This window comes from Oncorhynchus nerka, linkage group LG9a (assembly GCF_034236695.1).
Source record: "Oncorhynchus nerka isolate Pitt River linkage group LG9a, Oner_Uvic_2.0, whole genome shotgun sequence".
Taxonomy (NCBI): Eukaryota; Metazoa; Chordata; class Actinopteri; order Salmoniformes; family Salmonidae; genus Oncorhynchus; species Oncorhynchus nerka.
The window spans coordinates 17,416,169-17,438,349 of NC_088404.1; the positions used below are offsets into that span (position 1 = coordinate 17,416,169).

The window sequence follows — 22,181 nt, forward strand, 5'->3', positions numbered from 1 at the left end:
AAAGGTGCTCAATTGCCATCATTAAAAAAGTGAAAAAAATACCAAAATAAAGGACTATGTGTATTGCTGCAACTTCTACTACACAATTTTGATTGTCAAGCATATATCACAACTGTAATAAATATTCCTGTGGGCCATGGAACATAAATGGCGGTCAGGTGACTAAAGCATGTCCTGGAACTGGCTGGTTGAGGACAGGGGTGTATGGTCAGGTCTGCTATCAACCAGTTTCCATAAACTATACACTCAACTTTCTTTTAAATTACATAAAGTTTGTATTTACATATACAAATTTGAATACATTTCAGAAATGTTTTTTGGTTATTGAGAGAGCAAATAAATATAATGGAATGTGAGGGAAGAACAAAATTAGATTGTAAGGTGTTCTTGGTGCAATAGCCTACAGGTGCAAGTCAGACTGATTTGGCGTTATGTCCAAAATCCACCCTATTCACTAGTTAGTGCACTACTCAAAAGTAGCGCACCATAGGAAATAGGTTGCCATTTCAGACCAAATCTGGATAAGAGGTTGGTTGGTGGTATAGTCATGTTTGGGCCTTGCAGGTGTGCACGTCCATCTCCTGGTTGCAGTCCCGGCAGTGCACAGCGCAGCACCAGTGAAACTTGCACTCACACTTGGTGGTGCGGCTGACGCGTGTTGTATCGTAGCCCCGGCCGCAGCACATAACCTCGCAGCTGTCTACGGCGCGAGACGTCCGGTTGCACACCCGCCCTCCCGTCCCCACCGAACCTGGCGAGGGAGAGAAATAATGAATCAAATCAGAAGAGACACAATCAGGTATATATTGGTATATGGTATATATTCTGCCTGTATATTGAACCAGTAAGATTTTTATACCTTGTGATCCACATACAATCCTTATAAAATGTGCTTATAACATGCCAAATAGACTAAATCTAATCTTTAGCTGCAATGGAGTGATTGTTGGCAAACAGCGGGCTAAGCCCCACTACCGTACAGGTATTGACATCATTCCAATAGAATGCAGTGTACTCAATCTTAACTGGATAAGACGGTGAGTGATAGAGTGAGCAAGGCGTGCAGGAGCGGGGAGATGAGGAGGGAGTGAGGGATAAGAGGATGAAGGGAGACAGGATGAGCGATCCATGATAGGAGCCATCAGCTGGTAGTCAGGTTCTTCATCAGGTGTTAATTTTACACCCTGGCTGGCACTCACTGTCACACTATCACACACACACACTCCTGCACCTCTTCTCAGAGTGACCATGCAAGGGAGTCTGGCAGGCTTATTGGACTCTCAGAAATCATCCCATAATACAATTAAATTAGATCAATATTTACTATTTATTTGAGGCCTCAACTCAAACCTCAATGGGGTGCATCTCAATAGTCTAAAGTAGCTTCCTTACCTCCTTCCTCTGCACTAAGGTGAAAACCCTGTACACGTGACGATGAATGTCCTGACTTAAAGGGGCTAGCTAGGAGTCGATTTGGGATTGGGAACAAATCATGTCTATTCTAGGCAGCTTATTTCTATAGCCCTCTATGCTCTCCTCTTCCTCATCCCTCCTTCCCACTCTGTCCATCTGTTCCTCACTGCTGAGAGATAGAGGGAGGTAGAGTGATAGGGAGGAGGAGGGAGGTAGAAAAAGAGGGAGAGCAGTCAGGTATTGTGTCTGGGCACGATGAGACTCCACCCCCACCCGACAACGTGTCCGCCTCTCCGTCAGTCATGGTATGCTGCACAGCTAGGGTTGACATCAAGGACAGACTCCACCCCCCTTCTCTCTCTCCCTCTCTCTCTTCTCTCCTGGCGTCTGCTTATTGAATTAAGATGAGGGGGCGCCGAGAGATGAGTTTAGCACCTGAGCCTCCATGGGGCCGAGGGAAATTGATTTCACACTTTGGAGAGGCACAGGGGGGTGCAGTCTCTACAGTATCTGTCTCCCAGGGCTGTGTGTGTGTGTGTGTGTGTGTGTGTGTGTGTGTGTGTGTGTGTGTGTGTGTGTGTGTGTGTGTGTGTGTGTGTGTGTGTGTGTGTGTGTGGTGTGTGTGTGTGTGGCATCCAAGATGACTGGAGCCAATGTCTGTGGAGAGAGGTTCTCATGAGAGGGGCCATGATCAGTGAGCTCACCATGCTTACATGTATACAGGCCATAAAGACCCTTCATATAAAGCAGGCAGACTGGAGTCGAGGCGTTCAGTTACTGTTCTATTGAACGTTACAATGGGCAAAACAAGTGACCTAAGCGACTTTGAGCGTGGTATGATCGTTGGTGCCAGTTCCAGTATCTCAAACGGCAAGCCTCCTGCGCTTTGCATGCACTACATTGTCTAGTAAACAAATAACATCCAGTCAGTGGCAGTAGTGTGGGTGAAAAACAGTTCATTGATGAGAGGTTGAAGGAGAATTGTGCAAAATAACAGAATTGTGCAAAATAACAGAATTGTGCAAAAATAACAAACTGACAAATAATGGTGCAGTAAAACAGTGGTGTGCAGAAATGCATCTCGGAATGTGCAACTCGTCAATCCTTGTCACGGATGGGCTGTTGCAGCAGACGACAATTGCAGCAGACGTTCTACCCCGATCAGCTAAAAACAAGAAGAAATGGCTCCAGTGGGCACACGTTCTCCAACACTGGACAATTGAGGAGTGGAAAAACAATGCCTGGTCCGGTTCCTCTTGCATCATGCTGATGGCAGTCAGGATTTGGCGTAAGCAGTCCATGAAGGTGGTGTACTGGTGTGAGGAACGTTAGGTCACTTGATACCAATTGAATAATGATTGAACGCCACAACGTATCTTAACATTTCTGCTGACCAGGTCCATTCAGGAGACAAAGGGGGTCAAAACCGGTAATAGATGAGTGTACCAAATAAACTGTCCGAGGAGTGTATACAGTGCATTCGGAAAGTATTCAGACCCCTTGACATGTTCCACATTTTGCAACGTTACAGCTTTATTCTAAAATGGATTAAATCATTTTTTCCCCTCATCAATCTACACACAATACCCCATGACGTAGCAAAAACAGGTTTTTAGAACTTTCTACAAATGTATTAATAAGAAAAGGATATCACATTTACATAATAGACTTGTCCCGAAGCCACTCCTACATTGTCTTGGCTGTGTGCTTAGTGTCATTGTCCTGTTAGAAGGTGAACCTTTGCCCCAGTCTGAGGTTCTGAGCGCTCTGGAGCTTTCATCAAGGATCTCTCTGTACTTTGCTCCGTTCATCTCTCCCTCAATCCTAACTAGTCTCCAAGTCCCTGCCACTGAAAAACACCCCACAGCATGATTCTGCCACTGCCATGCTTCACCGTAGTGATGGTGCCAGGTTTCCTCCAGACATGACGCTTGGCATTCAGGCCAATAATTAAATCTTGGTTTCATCAGACCAGAGAATCTTGTTTCTCATGGTCTGAGAGTCCTGTAGGTGCCTTTTGGCAAACCCCAAGCGGGCTGTCATGTCCCTTTCACTGAGGAGTGGCTTCCGACTGGCCACTCTACCATAAAGGCCTAGTTGGTGGAGTGCTGCAGAGATATTTGTCCTTCTGGAAGGTTCTCCCACCTCCACAGAGGAACTCTGGAGCTCTGTCAGAGTGACAATCGGGTTCTTGGTCACCTCCCTGACCAAGAGCCTTCTCCCCCGATTGCTTAGTTTGGCCAGGCGGCCAGCTCTAGGAAGATTCTTGGTGGTTCCAAACATCTTCCATTTAAGAATGATGGAGGCCACTGTGTTCTTGGGGGCCTTCAATGCTGCATAATTCTTTTGGTAGCGTTCCCCAGATCTGTGCCTCGACAATCCTGTTTAGGAGCTCTACGGACAATTCCTTTGACCTCATGGCTTGGTTTTTACTCTGACATGCATTGTCAACTGTGGGACCTTATATAGACAGGTGTGTGCCTTTCCAAATCATGTCCAATCAATTGAATTTATCACAGGTGGACTCCAATCAAGTTGTAGAAACATCTCAAGGATGATCAATGGAAACAGGATGCACCAGAGCTTAATTTCAAGTCTCATAGCAAAGGGTCTGAATACTTATGTAAATAAGGTATCTGTTTTTCATTTTTTATAAATTTGCAAACATTTCTAAAAAACTGTTTTCTCTTTGTCATTATGGGGTATTGTGTGTAGATTGATGATACATTTTCAAATAAGGATGTAACATAACAAGATGTGAAAAAAGTACTCTCCTTGTTTCCTTTTCTTCAATTGTGCTGACGTTAAATACCTCAGTGGTGGATGTTCAACATACTGCCTTCACCTATCCTCAGTGGTGGGTGTTCACCATATTGCCTTCACCTATCCTCAGTGGTGGGTGTTCACCATACTGCCTTCACCTATCCTCAGTGGTAGGTGTTCAACATACTGCCTTCACCTATCCTCAGTACTGGGTGTTCAACATACTGCCTTCACCTATCATCAGTACTGGGTGTTCAACATACTGCCTTCACCTATCCTCAGTGGTGGGTGTTCACCATATTGCCTTCACCTATCCTCAGTGGTGGGTGTTCACCATATTGCCTTCACCTATCCTCAGTACTGGGTGTTCGACATACTGCCTTCACCTATCCTCAGTACTGGGTGTTCAACATACTGCCTTCACCTATCCTCAGTACTGGGTGTTCACCATACTGCCTTCACCTATCCTCAGTACTGGGTGTTCACCATACTGCTTTCACCTATCCTCAGTACTGGGTGATCAACATACTGCCTTCACCTATCCTCAGTACTGGGTGTTCAACATACTGCCTTCACCTATCCTCAGTACTGGGTGTTCACCATATTGCCTTCACCTATCCTCAGTGGTGGGTGTTCACCATACTGCCTTCACCTATCCTCAGTACTGGGTGTTCACCATACTGCATTCACCTATCCTCAGTACTGGGTGTTCACCATACTGCCGTCACCTATCCTCAGTACTGGGTGTTCACCATACTGCCTTCGCCTATACTCAGTACTGGGTGTTCACCATACTGCCTTCACCTATCCTCAGTACTGGGTGTTCACCATACTGCCTTCACCTATCCTCAGTGGTGGGTGTTCACCATATTGCCTTCACCTATCCTCAGTACTGGGTGTTCAACATACTGCCTTCACCTATCCTCAGTACTGGGTGTTCAATATATTGCCTTCACCTATCCTCAGTGGTGGGTGTTCACCATATTGCCTTCACCTATCCTCAGTACTGGGTGTTCACCATATTGCCTTCACCTATCCTCAGTACTGGATGTTCAACATATTGCCTTCACCTATCCTCAGTGGTGGGTGTTCACCATACTGCCTTCACCTATCCTCAGTACTGGGTGTTCACCATATTGCCTCCACCTATCCTCAATGGTGGGTGTTCACTATATTGCCTTCACCTATCCTCAGCACTGGGTGTTCACCATATTGCCTTCACCTATCTTCAGTGGTGGGTGTTCACCATACTGCCTTCACCTATCCTCAGTACTGGGTGTTCACCATATAGCCTTCACCTATCCTCAGTGGTGGGTGTTCACCATACTGCCTTCACCTATCCTCAGTACTGGGTGTTCACCATACTGCCTTCACCTATCCTCAGTACTGGGTGTTCAACATACTGCGTTCACCTATCCTCAGTACTGGGTGTTCAACATACTGCCTTCACCTATCCTCAGTGGTGGGTGTTCACCATACTGCCTTCACCTATCCCCAGTGGTGGGTGTTCACCATACTGCCTTCACCTATCCTCAGTACTGGGTGTTCACCATATTGCCTTCACCTATCCTCAGTACTGGGTGTTCACCATATACCCTTCACCTATCCTCAGTGGTGGGTGTTCAACATACTGCCTTCACCTATCCTCAGTACTGGGTGTTCACCATATAGCCTTCACCTATCCTCAGTGGTGGGTGTTCACCATACTGCCTTCACCTATCCTCAGTACTGGGTGTTCACCATACTGCCTTCACCTATCCTCAGTACTGGGTGTTCACCATACTGCCTTCACCTATCCTCAGTGGTGGGTGTTCACCATACTGCCTTCACCTATCCTCAGTACTGGGTGTTCACCATACTGCCTTCACCTATCCTCAGTGGTGGGTGTTCACCATACTGCCTTCACCTATCCTCAGTACTGGGTGTTCACCATACTGCCTTCACCTATCCTCAGTGGTGGGTGTTCACCATATTGCCTTCACCTATCCTCAGTACTGGGTGTTCACCATACTGCCTTCACCTATCCTCAGTGGTGGGTGTTCACCATATAGCCTTCATCTATCCTCAATTGTTGTTTGTTCACCATATAGCCTTCATCTATCCTCAGTGGTGGGTATTCACCATACTGCCTTCACCTATCCCCAGTGGTGGGTGTTCACCATACTGCCTTCACCTATCCCCAGTGGTGGGTGTTCACCATACTGCCTTCACCTATCCCCAGTGGTGGGTGTTCACCATACTGCCTTCACCTATCCTCAGTACTGGGTGTTCACCATACTGCCTTCACCTATCCTCAGTACTGGGTGTTCACCATACTGCCTTCACCTATCCTCAGTGGTGGGTGTTCACCATACTGCCTTCACCTATCCTCAGTACTGGGTGTTCACCATACTGCCTTCACCTATCCTCAGTACTGGGTGTTCAACATACTGCCTTCACCTATCCTCAGTGGTGGGTGTTCAACATACTGCCTTCAACTATCCTCAGTACTAGGTGTTCACCATATAGCCTTCATCTATCCTCAGTGGTGGGTGTTCACCATACTGCCTTCACCTATCCTCAGTACTGGGTGTTCACCATACTGCCTTCACCTATCCTCAGTACTGGGTGTTCACCATACTGCCTTCACCTATCCTCAGTACTGGGTGTTCAACATACTGTCTTCACCTATCCTCAGTGGTGGGTGTTCACCATATTGCCTTCACCTATCCTCAGTACTGGGTGTTCAACATACTGCCTTCACCTATCCTCAGTGGTGGGTGTTCACCATACTGCCTTCACCTATCCTCAGTACTGGGTGTTCAACATATTGCCTTCACCTATCCTCAGTGGTGGGTGTTCACCATATTGCCTTCACCTATCCTCAGTACTGGGTGTTCACCATATTGCCTTCACCTATCCTCAGTACTGGATGTTCAACATATTGCCTTCACCTATCCTCAGTGGTGGGTGTTCACTATATTGGCTTCACCTATTCTCAGCAATGGGTGTTCACCATATAGCCTTCACCTATCCTCAGTACTGGGTGTTCAACATACTGCCTTCACCTATCCTCAGTACTGGGTGTTCAACATACTGCCTTCACCTATCCTCAGTGGTGGGTGTTCACCATACTGCCTTCAACTATCCCCAGTGGTGGGTGTTCACCATACTGCCTTCACCTATCCTCAGTACTGGGTGTTCACCATACTGCCTTCACCTATCCTCAGTACTGGGTGTTCACCATATAGCCTCCACCTATCCTCAGTGGTGGGTGTTCACCATACTGCTTTCACCTATCCTCAGTACTGGGTGTTCAACATACTGCCTTCACCTATCCTCAGTACTGGGTGTTCACCATATAGCCTTCACCTATCCTCAGTGGTGGGTGTTCACCATACTGCCTTCACCTATCCTCAGTACTGGGTGTTCACCATACTGCCTTCACCTATCCTCAGTGGTGGGTGTTCACCATACTGCTTTCACCTATCCTCAGTACTGGGTGTTCAACATACTGCCTTCACCTATCCTCAGTACTGGGTGTTCACCATACTGCCTTCACCTATCCTCAGTACTGGGTGTTCACCATACTACCTTCACCTATCCTCAGTGGTGGGTGTTCACCATATTGCCTTCACCTATCCTCAGTACTGGGTGTTCACCATACTGCCTTCACCTATCCTCAGTGGTGGGTGTTCACCATATAGCCTTCATCTATCCTCAGTGGTGGGTGTTCACCATATAGCCTTCATCTATCCTCAGTGGTGGGTGTTCACCATACTGCCTTCACCTATCCCCAGTGGTGGGTGTTCACCATACTGCCTTCACCTATCCTCAGTACTGGGTGTTCAACATATTGCCTTCACCTATCCTCAGTGGTGGGTGTTCACCATATTGCCTTCACCTATCCTCAGTACTGGGTGTTCACCATATTGCCTTCACCTATCCTCAGTACTGGATGTTCAACATATTGCCTTCACCTATCCTCAGTGGTGGGTGTTCACTATATTGGCTTCACCTATCCTCAGCAATGGGTGTTCACCATATAGCCTTCACCTATCCTCAGTACTGGGTGTTCAACATACTGCCTTCACCTATCCTCAGTACTGGGTGTTCAACATACTGCCTTCACCTATCCTCAGTGGTGGGTGTTCACCATACTGCCTTCAACTATCCCCAGTGGTGGGTGTTCACCATACTGCCTTCACCTATCCTCAGTACTGGGTGTTCACCATACTGCCTTCACCTATCCTCAGTACTGGGTGTTCACCATATAGCCTCCACCTATCCTCAGTGGTGGGTGTTCACCATACTGCTTTCACCTATCCTCAGTACTGGGTGTTCAACATACTGCCTTCACCTATCCTCAGTACTGGGTGTTCACCATATAGCCTTCACCTATCCTCAGTGGTGGGTGTTCACCATACTGCCTTCACCTATCCTCAGTACTGGGTGTTCACCATACTGCCTTCACCTATCCTCAGTGGTGGGTGTTCACCATACTGCTTTCACCTATCCTCAGTACTGGGTGTTCAACATACTGCCTTCACCTATCCTCAGTACTGGGTGTTCACCATATAGCCTTCACCTATCCTCAGTGGTGGGTGTTCACCATACTGCCTTCACCTATCCTCAGTACTGGGTGTTCACCATACTGCCTTCACCTATCCTCAGTGGTGGGTGTTCACCATACTGCCTTCACCTATCCTCAGTACTGGGTGTTCACCATACTACCTTCACCTATCCTCAGTGGTGGGTGTTCACCATATTGCCTTCACCTATCCTCAGTACTGGGTGTTCACCATACTGCCTTCACCTATCCTCAGTGGTGGGTGTTCACCATATAGCCTTCATCTATCCTCAGTGGTGGGTGTTCACCATATAGCCTTCATCTATCCTCAGTGGTGGGTGTTCACCATACTGCCTTCACCTATCCCCAGTGGTGGGTGTTCACCATACTGCCTTCACCTATCCTCAGTGGTGGGTGTTCACCATACTGCCTTCACCTATCCCCAGTGGTGGGTGTTCACCATACTGCCTTCACCTATCCTCAGTGGTGGGTGTTCACCATACTGCTTTCACCTATCCTCAGTACTGGGTGTTCAACATACTGCCTTCACCTATCCTCAGTACTGGGTGTTCACCATATAGCCTTCACCTATCCTCAGTGGTGGGTGTTCACCATACTGCCTTCACCTATCCTCAGTACTGGGTGTTCACCATACTACCTTCACCTATCCTCAGTGGTGGGTGTTCACCATATTGCCTTCACCTATCCTCAGTACTGGGTGTTCACCATACTGCCTTCACCTATCCTCAGTGGTGGGTGTTCACCATATAGCCTTCATCTATCCTCAGTGGTGGGTGTTCACCATATAGCCTTCATCTATCCTCAGTGGTGGGTGTTCACCATACTGCCTTCACCTATCCCCAGTGGTGGGTGTTCACCATACTGCCTTCACCTATCCTCAGTACTGGGTGTTCAACATATTGCCTTCACCTATCCTCAGTGGTGGGTGTTCACCATATTGCCTTCACCTATCCTCAGTACTGGGTGTTCACCATATTGCCTTCACCTATCCTCAGTACTGGATGTTCAACATATTGCCTTCACCTATCCTCAGTGGTGGGTGTTCACTATATTGGCTTCACCTATCCTCAGCAATGGGTGTTCACCATATAGCCTTCACCTATCCTCAGTACTGGGTGTTCAACATACTGCCTTCACCTATCCTCAGTACTGGGTGTTCAACATACTGCCTTCACCTATCCTCAGTGGTGGGTGTTCACCATACTGCCTTCAACTATCCCCAGTGGTGGGTGTTCACCATACTGCCTTCACCTATCCTCAGTACTGGGTGTTCACCATACTGCCTTCACCTATCCTCAGTACTGGGTGTTCACCATATAGCCTCCACCTATCCTCAGTGGTGGGTGTTCACCATACTGCTTTCACCTATCCTCAGTACTGGGTGTTCAACATACTGCCTTCACCTATCCTCAGTACTGGGTGTTCACCATATAGCCTTCACCTATCCTCAGTGGTGGGTGTTCACCATACTGCCTTCACCTATCCTCAGTACTGGGTGTTCACCATACTGCCTTCACCTATCCTCAGTGGTGGGTGTTCACCATACTGCTTTCACCTATCCTCAGTACTGGGTGTTCAACATACTGCCTTCACCTATCCTCAGTACTGGGTGTTCACCATATAGCCTTCACCTATCCTCAGTGGTGGGTGTTCACCATACTGCCTTCACCTATCCTCAGTACTGGGTGTTCACCATACTGCCTTCACCTATCCTCAGTGGTGGGTGTTCACCATACTGCCTTCACCTATCCTCAGTACTGGGTGTTCACCATACTACCTTCACCTATCCTCAGTGGTGGGTGTTCACCATATTGCCTTCACCTATCCTCAGTACTGGGTGTTCACCATACTGCCTTCACCTATCCTCAGTGGTGGGTGTTCACCATATAGCCTTCATCTATCCTCAGTGGTGGGTGTTCACCATATAGCCTTCATCTATCCTCAGTGGTGGGTGTTCACCATACTGCCTTCACCTATCCCCAGTGGTGGGTGTTCACCATACTGCCTTCACCTATCCTCAGTGGTGGGTGTTCACCATACTGCCTTCACCTATCCCCAGTGGTGGGTGTTCACCATACTGCCTTCACCTATCCTCAGTACTGGGTGTTCACCATACTGCCTTCACCTATCCTCAGTACTGGGTGTTCACCATACTGCCTTCACCTATCCTCAGTGGTGGGTGTTCACCATACTGCCTTCACCTATCCTCAGTACTGGGTGTTCACCATACTGCCTTCACCTATCCTCAGTGGTGGGTGTTCACCATACTGCCTTCACCTATCCTCAGTACTGGGTGTTCACCATACTGCCTTCACATATCCTCAGTGGTGGGTTTTCACCATATTGCCTTCACCTATCCTCAGTACTGGGTGTTCACCATACTGCCTTCACCTATCCTCAGTGGTGGGTGTTCACCATATAGCCTTCATCTATCCTCAGTGGTGGGTGTTCACCATATTGCCTTCATCTATCCTCAGTGGTGGGTGTTCACCATACTGCCTTCATCTATCCTCAGTGGTGGGTGTTCACCATATTGCCTTCACCTATCCTGTGACTTTAGGTCAGCGTAATGAAGGAGAGGAGAAAAAGAGGGGAGGGAACTTCAGAGAGGCCGTCCCAGGTCTACATTAGGAGTGGTTAGCTTTGATGTCGGTCAGAGGGGTTTGAGAGATATGACTTACCCTCCAAATATTCCTCCATTTTGGGGTTCCAAGCATGCAGAGGTGTAGGGGCCATCACTGTGCCCAAGGGTATGTGTGTGTGCTCCAGCAGGGGTAATTTATAGTGGTGCGCGGCAGGTCGGGTTTCAGCCCACCGAAGTGTGTAATGGCCCTTAAACTGGCCGACACCTGATCACCTCAGATCATCTGCTGCCTGGCGGGCACCCAGGTCCTTCAGATCACACACACATTGTTTTCACTCACACACAAACACTATTTTCTTGCCGTCTCAGAAACGCACCCACACATACAGTTTTCGCCCTCTCGCTCACAGGCACACCAACACATTCTCTATGGTGTTATCCGGTGCAGCATTAAGAGAATAACCCTACTGTACAAGAGGCTGAGCGGTTACCCTGTGAAAATATTACCACATACTGAAGATATTATGGTCAAGTAGTACGGTGTTCTACTCTACAGCGAGACAGTCATGTCAGATGTCAGACAGAGCGTACGTCATCTACGTCAGTATCTCTGTCTGGACTGTGGACTAAATCTGAACACTACAAACCAGACTCACCAGACTCTTGGTCTCTTATGCAGTAGTCTGGCGAGTCCTCGAAGTAGACCAGGTCGTTCTTGCTGGGCCGTTTGAAGTGTCGCTGTGCGGTGGTGAAGCCCGTGCCATACTGGTTCATAGCCACCTGCACCGCCCCGTTGTAGCGCCGCCGCAGGTGGTCGCCCGTGCGGCGGAAGTCGGCCAAGGCCAGCCAGCAGGTCCGGACGCTGCAGGAGCCGCTCACGCCATGACACTTACACTCCAGGGACATAAACCGCTTCACCGCCTGTATGGTGATGAGGAAGGGGATGGAGAGAGAAAGAAGTGTTGTCAGGGAGGCTAGGTGTGTATCTGGTTGGTTGGTGGTTGTGTGTCAGGTAGGGTTTGTATGTGCACGTGTATGTGCACGTGTGTCTCTGGAAGGAATCTACACAGGGTAATAGCCTATCAAATTCCTCTAAACAAGTGTATCCCAACCCTCTACTCTTGGATCACTAGCCCTTGATTGGCACACCTGATTCCACTAGTCAACTAGTTCAGGAATACAAATATGCAAACCAACTGTTTGGAAAACACTGATCTAGATCAAATTGGTTCAGTTGGAGTCATTACTCCCCCATGTGTTTGAACTTTGAACCCACCTTTCTCCCAGCTCGGTTGTTGTGGAGGTTCATCAGAGCCCTGGCGTCTCTCTCCTTTCTCTCTTTGGCGTCTACGAAGGACTGGCTGAACCTCATGGCGTGCTCCACATGGTCGCTGCAGCCGCCCCAGTCGAACGTCCCCTTGGCATCCCGGGACGAGCCCTTCTTGGTGGGGTCACAGGAGCACGACTGCAGCTCTCCCTGGCTGCAAGCCCGGGACAGCGTGTGGACCACCCCGGCCGAGGAGATGGCATGCACAAAGGCCGCTTCACGACTGCCTGTTAGGCATAGAGAGGAAGAGGAAGACATTGTGTGAGTGCTGAACACACACACGTTAGCAAGCTCACACTCCACATGCACACACACTACACACACACCCACACACCCACCACACTACACTACGCACACACACACACACACACACACACACACACACACACACACACACACACACACAGGAACAGTATACACACCAGAAGTTATAAGTTACATGGACACACAGTAAAGTTTACATTCACTTAAGTTGGAGTCATTAAAACTTGTTTTTTAACCACTCCATAAATTTCTTGTTAACAAACTATAGTTTTGACAATTTGAGTCAATTGGAGGTGTACCTGTGGATGTATTTCAAGGCCTACCTTCAAGCTCAGTGCTTCTTTGCTTGACATCATGGGAAAATCAAAAGAAATCAGCCAAGACTTCAGGAAAATTTTTTGTAGACCTCCACAAGTCTGGTTCATCCTTGGGAGCAATTTCCAAACGCCTGAAGGTACCACGTACTTTGGTGCGAAAAGTGCAAATCAATCCCAGAACAATAGCAAAGGACCTTGTGAAGATGCTGGAGAAAACAGGTACAAAAGTATCTATATCCACAGTAAAACGAGTCCTATATCCTATATCGACATAACCTGAAAGACCGCTCAGCAAGGAAGAAGCCACTGCTCCAAATCCCCTATAAAAAAGCCAGACTACGGTTTGCCACTGCACATGGGGACAAAGATCATACTTTTTGGAGAAATGTCCTCTGGTCTGATGAAACAAAAATAGAACTGTTTGGCCATAATGACCATCGTTATGTTTGGAGGAAAAAGGGGGAGGCTTGCAAGCCGAAGAATACCATCCCAACCGTGAAGCACGGGGGTGGCAGCATCATGTTGTGGGGGTGCTTTGCTGCAGGAGGGATTGGTGCACTTCACACAATAGATGGCATCATGAGGGAGGAAAATTACGTGGATATATTGAAGCAACATCTCAAGACATCAGTCAGGAAGTTAAAGCTTGGTCGCAAATGGATCTTCCAAATGGACAATGGCCCCAAGCATACTTCCAAAGTTGTGGCAAAATGGCTTAAGGACAACAAAGTCAAGGTATTGGAGTGGCCATCACAAAGCCCTGATCTCAATCCTATAGAAGATTTGTGGGCAGAACTGAAAAAGCATGTGCGAGTGGGAATGACCCACTGCAAATGTGATGAAATAAATAAAAGGTTAAATAAATAATTGTCAATTCTGACATTTCACATTCTTAAAATAAAGTGGTGATCCTAACTGACCTAAGGAGGGAATTTTTACTCGGATTAAATGTCAGGAATTGTGAAAAACTGAGTTTAAATATATTTGGCTAAGGTGTATGTAAACTTCCGACTTCAACTGTATGAATAGGCTTACCTAAAGGCCATGACTAATGCACACAAACTCATTGCACAAACATACACCGAGTGTACAAATCATTAGGAACACCTTCCTAATATTATGTCAAGTTGTCTGGATGTCCTTTGGGTGGTGGACCATTCTTGATACACACAGGAAACTGTTGAGCGTGAAAATCCCAGCAGTTCTTGACACAACCCGGTGCGCCTGGCACCTACTACCATACCCCGTTCAAAGGCACTTCCATCTTTTGTCTGGCCCATTCACACTCTGAATGGCACACATACACAATCCATGTCTCAATTGTCTCAAGGCTTTAAAAAAATCCTACTTTAACCTGTCTCCTCCCCTTCATCTACACTTATTTGAAGTGGATTTAACAAGTGACATAAATAAGGGATCATAGTTTTCACCTGGATTCACCTGGTCAGTCTATGTCATGGAAAGAGAAGTTCTTAGTGTTTTGTATACTCAGCGTATAAGTTACACAAACCGACAGATAAACTGTAAATTGTATCCAGCCAGTATCCCATAAAGATGCATAACCACTACAGTGTGTGTGTGTACTGTACACAGTAAACATTATGTAAAAATGTCTTGCTCGGGGGGTTCACAGTTTAAATAGGATCCTGTAAAAATACTGTTTGTTACTCTTTCAAGTCTTTTATTTAAGGCATGGCAGTGTGTTGCTTTATCTAACTCCAAGATGGGAAAACAGGTGAAATTGACCAGCAATGCTCTGTGATAAAATACCCCTGACTTCTCTTCTAACTGATGAGAGATCTGTGGGATCAAAGACTATGGATAGTGGGGGGGGGGGGGGGGGCGTGCGTGTCTGAGATCAGGAAACGCCAAACTTCAGTTCACAATGCTCTGTTTTTATGTCAAGATGTTCTCTCACTCTCTCACACACACACACACTCACTGTGTGTGCGCCTGTGAATGACTGTGAATGTTTAATCTGGTTAATGAGGAGATAAACCAAAGGATGAGAACATGAAACCATCCAAAAAAAAAAAACTCAGTAATTGTTTTAAATTAGCGTCCTGACATTGACAATAAGTAGCTTCTCACGGTGCCACAGCAATAATGCTGCCAATCAGAGCAGCTTCCTAATGTTGTGTGACACAACCAGAGCCGAGTCTGGGAGGTCTGAATACCAAAGGGACGATTAAAAGAACCAAATTACACGCAATTCTCAGGGTCGGTTTCCTGGACACAGATTAAGCCTAGTCCAGGAGTAAAAAATAAATACGTTCAATAGTGAATCGCCATTGAACATGATTTTTAGACCAGGACTAGTCTTTCTGGGAAACTGGCCATTAATGTTCCGCCTTGGAATAACTTAGGGCCTATAGGAGCCGGAGGACTGGGACATGATGCCCAATAGAATTACCCATTTTATTTCTATGATCACCCCCAAGGTGGAGTGGATCCTCACATTTATACCAATTAAAAAGAGATTCCAACGTGGAGAGAAGTAAGACTAATACGAGATGGGAGTTGACACACTTATTCTTGACTCCCCACATTTGTCAGCTGTGGCAGTTTTATAAGCATGTAGAGCACTGGACCTGATACCGATCAGAGCCAATAGTGTGTGATTGCGGCCCGCAATTCAGGGTGCTCCTGCATGTGGACACTCCCCCCCTCGAGCATTCCATTGGTTCCTGCATGATTGTCTATACAATTAAAATGTGGAGAAAAATAAATAAAGGGAAATAAAAGTATTATCCAAGTTTTTAGGGGTGAAGAACACTGTCTACCGGTGTACTAGCTAGCTACCGATGTCGCCCCCGCCTCCCACCTGCTGTGTACCAGAGTTCTATCTACCTAGCTAGACAAACACCTACCAATGCAGTTGTTAACAGAACTGCAGGAAAGCAGTACCCAACAGGCAAAAGTATTATCCAAGTTTTTAGGGGTGAAGGACACTGTCTACCGGTGTTTTAGCTAGCTACCTACCCCGCCTGCTGTGTACCGGTGTCGTGTCCTAGCTAGCTGTCTATCCCGCCTGCTGTGTACCGGTGTCGTGTCCTAGCTAGCTGTCTATCCCGCCTGCTGTGTACCGGTGTCGTGTCCTAGCTAGCTGTCTATCCCGCCTGCTGTGTACCGGTGTCGTGTCCTAGCTAGCTGTCTATCCCGCCTGCTGTGTACCGGTGTCGTGTCCTAGCTAGCTGTCTATCCCGCCTGCTGTGTACCGGTGTCGTGTCCTAGCTAGCTGTCTATCCCGCCTGCTGTGTACCGGTGTCGTGTCCTAGCTAGCTGTCTATCCCGCCTGCTGTGTACCGGAGTCCTAGCTAGCTGTCTATCCCGCCTGCTGTGTACCGGAGTCCTAGCTAGCTACCTATCCCGCCTGCTGTGTACCGGTGTCGTGTCCTAGCTAGCTGTCTATCCCGCCTGCTGTGTACCGGTGTCGTGTCCTAGCTAGCTGTCTATCCCGCCTGCTGTGTACCGGTGTCGTGTCCTAGCTAGCTGTCTATCCCGCCTGCTGTGTACCGGTGTCCTAGCTAGCTGTCTATCCCGCCTGCTGTGTACTGGTGTCATGCTCTAGCTAGCTACCTATCCCGCCTGCTATGTACTGGTGTCGTGTTCCAGCTAGCTACCTACCTACCCCACCTGCTGCGTATCGGAGTCCTAGCTAGCTAGCACATAGTGTCGTTCGCGCCCGCCTGCCAAACACCTGCCCTCACTAACAGAACGGAGGACACTGTCTACCGGTGTCCTAACTAGCTACAGTTGTCACCCATGTGGGGTTTATTGGTGGTTGGCGCCATCTACTGTATAGGAGAGCTGTCGCCTCCTGCCTGTTTACTGGAGTCCTAGCTTATAAAAATGGATCAACCAATAGAAGTGTAAAGAGGGGTTCCTGCAGATACAGGAATGACCACATGCAGGAACACCCCGAATTGCGTGCCGCAATTACACCCTTCTCATCAGAGAAGCAGCAAGCAGGCACGTCATATTGATACATCTAGAGCTGTAAAGTGAGACAATGTATGGAATGCAATGCAAGCACACGGAGAAAACATCTGTCAAAGAAGAACATGAATTTCACACAAATTCGTTCACTTTGATAAAGGCTAGAACTTTATAGGTTCGCCACTGTTAAATGTTAATAATTGGTTGGGGAAAAACACATACCATATTTGCTATATATCTAGGAGCCTACAGTCTATAGCAGATAGCATGTTGGAATTACTAGTCTATTGTTCAGAAGTGCTTGTCTTGTACATGAGGACGAAGATGAGTAGACTATATTACTTTCCCAGCACACAATTTTAAAAAATAATTCCAGAATATCAGCTATTTTACGTATGGTAATTTAATAGCTGCACTTTTTTACCTGAGCAATTTAGCTAATAACATGTTCATGCTCATATTTGAGAATGAAAAATATGATATTTAGTTCATATATAGGCCTATATCTTTGATTTGATCAATAACACTGAACCAAAATATAAACGCATAATGTAAAGTGTTGGTCCCATGTTTCATGAGCTGAAATAAAACATCCCAGAAATGTTCCATACACACAAAAAGCTTATTTCTCAAAAATGTGTTTACATCCCTGTTAGTGAGCATTTCTCCTTTGCCAAAATAAACCTCCACCTGACAGGTGTGGCATATCAAGAAGCTGAGGCACAATAAAAAGCAGCTCTAAAATGTGTAGTTTTGTCACACGACACAATGCCACATGATGTCTCAAGTTTTGAGGGAGCGTGCAATTGGCATGATGACTGCAGGAATGTCCACAAGAGCTGTTGACAGATAATTGAATGTTAATGTCTCTACCATAAGCAGAGGCAGCTTTTTAGAGAATTTGGCAGAGCGTCCAACCATCCAACCAGCCTCACAACCGCAGACCATGTATATGGCGTTGTGTGGGCGAGCAGTTTGCTGATGTCAACGTTGTGAACAGAGTGCCCCATGGGGGCGGTGGGGTTATGGTATGGGCAGGCATAAACTATGGACAACGAACACCATTGCATTTTATCGATGGAAATTTGAATGCATAAAAATACTGTGAAGAGATCCTGAGGCCCATTGTGAGGCCCATTGTGAGGCCCATTTCTTTTAAGGTATCTGTGACTAATAGATTTATATCTGTAATCCATAGGGCCTCATTTATTTATTTCAATTGATTGATTTCCTTATATGAACTGTAACTCAGTCAAATCTTTGAAATTGTTGCATGTTGTGTTTATATTTTTGTTCAGTATAATTTAAAATGTATTTAACTAAATATGAAATTACATATTTTTACAGTAGGCATATGCATGAGTTTTTTACCCTCTCAATACTTACTACGCAGCAGTAGGCGTCCGAACAAGTTGTGTTCTCGCGCCATGGTATTGCAGTTCCAGCGGTGGTTCTGAAACTGATGTTGGCACTCCCCGATCCAGTCTTTAATCCCGGCTCCAATCGCCTGCATAACTTTGGGATGCTGGCGGCACAGCTGCCGCTGTTTGTTGATTAACCCGGGGATGTTGTCGCACATCACTTGCGACCCGAGGGTACCCATGTACCTGCATAGAAAGATGAAAGAGGTTTTGGCTTTGACCATGCAACTTTAATCTGTTTGAATGTCCTTGTGGGCTATGGTGTTTATTTATATATATAATTAAAAACTAGGCTCCTAGAAAAAAATGATCTGCCCCATAATGTGTCCAAATTAAAGAAACATGCATGTCTAGTGTTCTGGGGAAAACATTCGATTATTTTAAACATTTACATATTTTATTGGAAATTATTATAGTTTAATTCAAATTAAACCAACGTTTACACAGATCATAGCCTTTCTGTCCAAAGTCATGCATTGTCTCACGCAGTCCTTGCCAATAGCGTATACTATAAAGTTTAGACTCCACTGTGTATATATATTGTTCCTAAAGCCGATAATATTTTCTACTAACTTTACATTTTCATTTGTCGTAAGTGCTATTTTCACATTCTTGAGAGCCTACTCACCACCAAGATCCGTCGACCCTTGACGTTAGCCAGCAGATTGCTACAGATAAATAAAAACATATTCCACTTGGCAATAAGTTCATATTATTAAAATGTTGTCGTTGTGCACATTCAGGCACCTGTACTGACCATTTCCATGGGTAGAAAAGAACACAGGCGCGCGTCAGACAGGAGTCTACAGCCTCTCGATTGCACCAATCAAAGTTCTGCTCTGTCTTGCATTAAAAATCGATAATCAGAAGAGGTTTACCGCCCGGGTGGAGTTTTGCGCGTAAAAAAATGACAATGATTATGGTAAAGAAGCGCATGAGATATTGGGTCGATCTGAAGTGAACAAAGATTTGCAGTGTAAATATAGGCAAATGATCGTCTGCTATCAGGTTTAAATTGCTTACACAAGGGGTGGGCGCAGTTCTGTCTCAGGAATGAGGTGAAGAAATTAGATGTCTGAAAGTATCTGTTCAGGCTAGCTTGACACCAGACACAAGCTTGGCCGATTTCCAAGCGGCAAGTTGTAGAATGTGGTACAACGTGATGCGTTAAACCCTGAGTGTTTTAACAAAAACATTTGACGTGTTTGGGAGGAACTGGTGCGCGCAAACGCGCTTAGTTATGGTTATGCCTATAACGCCCAAATGCCAAATATTCCAGAAACTCACAGCCATGACGCCATATTATGCACACAGATTAAAAATTAAGATGTGGAGATAGGCCCTTGATTAACCTTCCTGTTGTGTTCGTTTCATTTTAATTAATTGTGTGTTCCTGGTCCAAAATGACCGCCCCATTATAGCTGATTATAAATCCATAATATTACATATATTATCACCCTAATGTTGTGCTAGATCTTTTTATCAACTTAAGTTCTTGTGAACATTACAAGTTTTGAACTTCTATTTATGGCCTGTAGGCCTCATTGACCTGAGCTCATACAACTTGTTTTTGAGTAATAAAAGCATAATGTATGGATTATTTTGACTATAACAAATACTCAGATGAAACATATTGTGCTATTTATCACAGACTACTTTGTGTCAAAGTTTAACAAGGACTCTCTCCTCACCAGTGTCATGATCAAAGATTTGATCAAGAGCCTCACATTCAGTATATCATTTGGTTATTGTGCTTTATATACCAGAGCTGCAGGAAAAGTTCTATATACTATTGAAACAATGTTGTGATTGTTTGTGAGAATGCCAACAGGTGTGGTTCCCATGGAGGAAATATTATATTGGGGAAAGGTTCCCATGGGGGTTGCCATGGAAGCCAAGAAGAGGAGGTGAGGTGTGTGTGTTTGCGCTCAAACACACATGCATGTGGGGGTCTGGGAGAGGAAGTGTGTTCATCTGATGAATGGGCATGTGCCTGAACTCAATTTTATACGCTAATTGTAGCCTCACCCATTCATTTCTAATGACCGGGAACACCACAGGTGTACAAAAGTTAAATAAAACACCCAAAATGTAATGAAAATCATCTAAATGTATTTTGTGTGTTCAGATGCCCTGTGTGGACAAAGTCATGGAACTTTATAACAATCAGATTAAATGAATTAAATTTTTCAGAGAGAAAACTTGTAAATTGGTCAATTTCCACCGGAACACAGTAGGAGGGTTAATATTAGGTATATTCGTAGACGTTAAATGCACAGATTCCTCAAAGGCTGCAACAAAAGGTGATGTGTGCATTTAAAATGGGATTATCACATTCTTTTGAACTCTTCTCAATCTGTACGATTGTCACATTGTATTTGCTTTATCTTTGATCTCCGTTTTATGTAAGCGATTTAATGTTCATCTCGTCTTTGTATTGGGAGGTCTGATCTTCTGACCGGATGAGATTAATGCTCAAATTGAAGTCACTCTCATGATCTTCGTGGAAGAATTGGACAAAACGGAAGGAAAATTCACAAAACCAATATGCCACCAGTATTAGGAGGAAACTTTGAGGCTTCATTGCTTGCTTTTTCAGCATTAAACACCACTCTATCAGGTACAAGTATAGGCTAGTCCTACAGATTGCAGTGAAAGGATGATCAACTGAATTGCGTCACATGATATTCGATAAATTTTTATAGAGGCATTATAAACATGTAAGAATGAATAATACTAATTATAATCCCACAGTATGGATTTCTTGAAACTATTTCGTTTATAAATTGTTAGATGTTCAATAGCAAAAATATCCACAAGTTGTTTCAATATCTGTTTTATAATGCTTAATACTATAAACTATTTGGAGACAAAATATTAACCATAGTAATCTTTCAATTAAGTTTATGAACTCAATATAAATCTGTTCGAAAATAAACATAATTGAAATGGAAAATCTCTACTAAAAAGTATCTTTAAGGGAAGAAAAAAAATCATCTCCAAAAAATCTCCCAAAGACATATTTACTTTATATCTGAACATTTCAATATAGTATGCACCATTGACAGCATCCTGTCGGGCTGTATCACTGCCTGGTACGGCAACTGCACCTCCTGCAACCTCAGGGCTCTCCAGAGGGTGGTGCGGTCTACTCAATGCATCACCGGGGGCACACTGCCTGCCCCAGGACACCTACAGCACCCTAAGTCACAGGAAGGCCAAAAAGATCATCAAAGACATCAACTACCTGAGCCGCGGCCTGTTCACCCTGCTATCATCCAGAAGGCGAGATCAGGACAGGTACAGCAAAGCTGGGACTGGAAAAACATTTACATTTTACATTTATGTCATTTAGCAGACGCTCTTATCCAGAGCGACTTACAAATTGGTGCGTTCACCTTATGACATCCAATGGAACAGCCACTTTACAATAGTGCATCTAAATCTTTTAAGGGGGGTGAGAAGGATTACTTTATCCTATCCTAGGTATTCCTTAAAGAGGTGGGGTTTCAGGTGTCTCCGGAAGGTGGTGATTGACTCCGCTGTCCTGGCGTCGTGAGGGAGTTTGTTCCACCATTGGGGG

General features: G+C 45.6%; 1 protein-coding gene across 1 annotated transcript; it reads right to left on the reverse strand.

Annotated features, from left to right (window-relative positions):
* Positions 1-63: 63 nt before the first annotated feature.
* On the reverse strand, positions 64-19,635 carry LOC115133974 (protein Wnt-2). Its single transcript, XM_029667449.2, has 5 exons — positions 19,227-19,635; positions 18,564-18,784; positions 12,607-12,884; positions 11,987-12,251; positions 64-751 (listed from the first exon to the last, which is right to left on the reverse strand). Exons 1-5 carry the CDS (start codon positions 19,307-19,309, stop codon positions 546-548), a joined length of 1,053 nt encoding a protein of 350 aa, XP_029523309.1. The 5' UTR covers positions 19,310-19,635; the 3' UTR covers positions 64-545.
* Between the last annotated feature and the right edge of the window lie 2,546 nt (positions 19,636-22,181).

Coding starts and splice junctions, on each gene's coding strand:
- LOC115133974 (XM_029667449.2), bottom strand. CDS start 19,309: ATGAACTTATTGCCAAGTGGAATATGTTTTTATTTATCTGTAGCAATC. Junction 18,785..19,226: donor AGGGTCGACGGATCTTGGTG/GTGAGTAGGCTC, acceptor CTTTCTATGCAG/GTACATGGGTACCCTCGGGT. Junction 752..11,986: donor CATAAGAGACCAAGAGTCTG/GTGAGTCTGGTT, acceptor CTCCCTCGCCAG/GTTCGGTGGGGACGGGAGGG.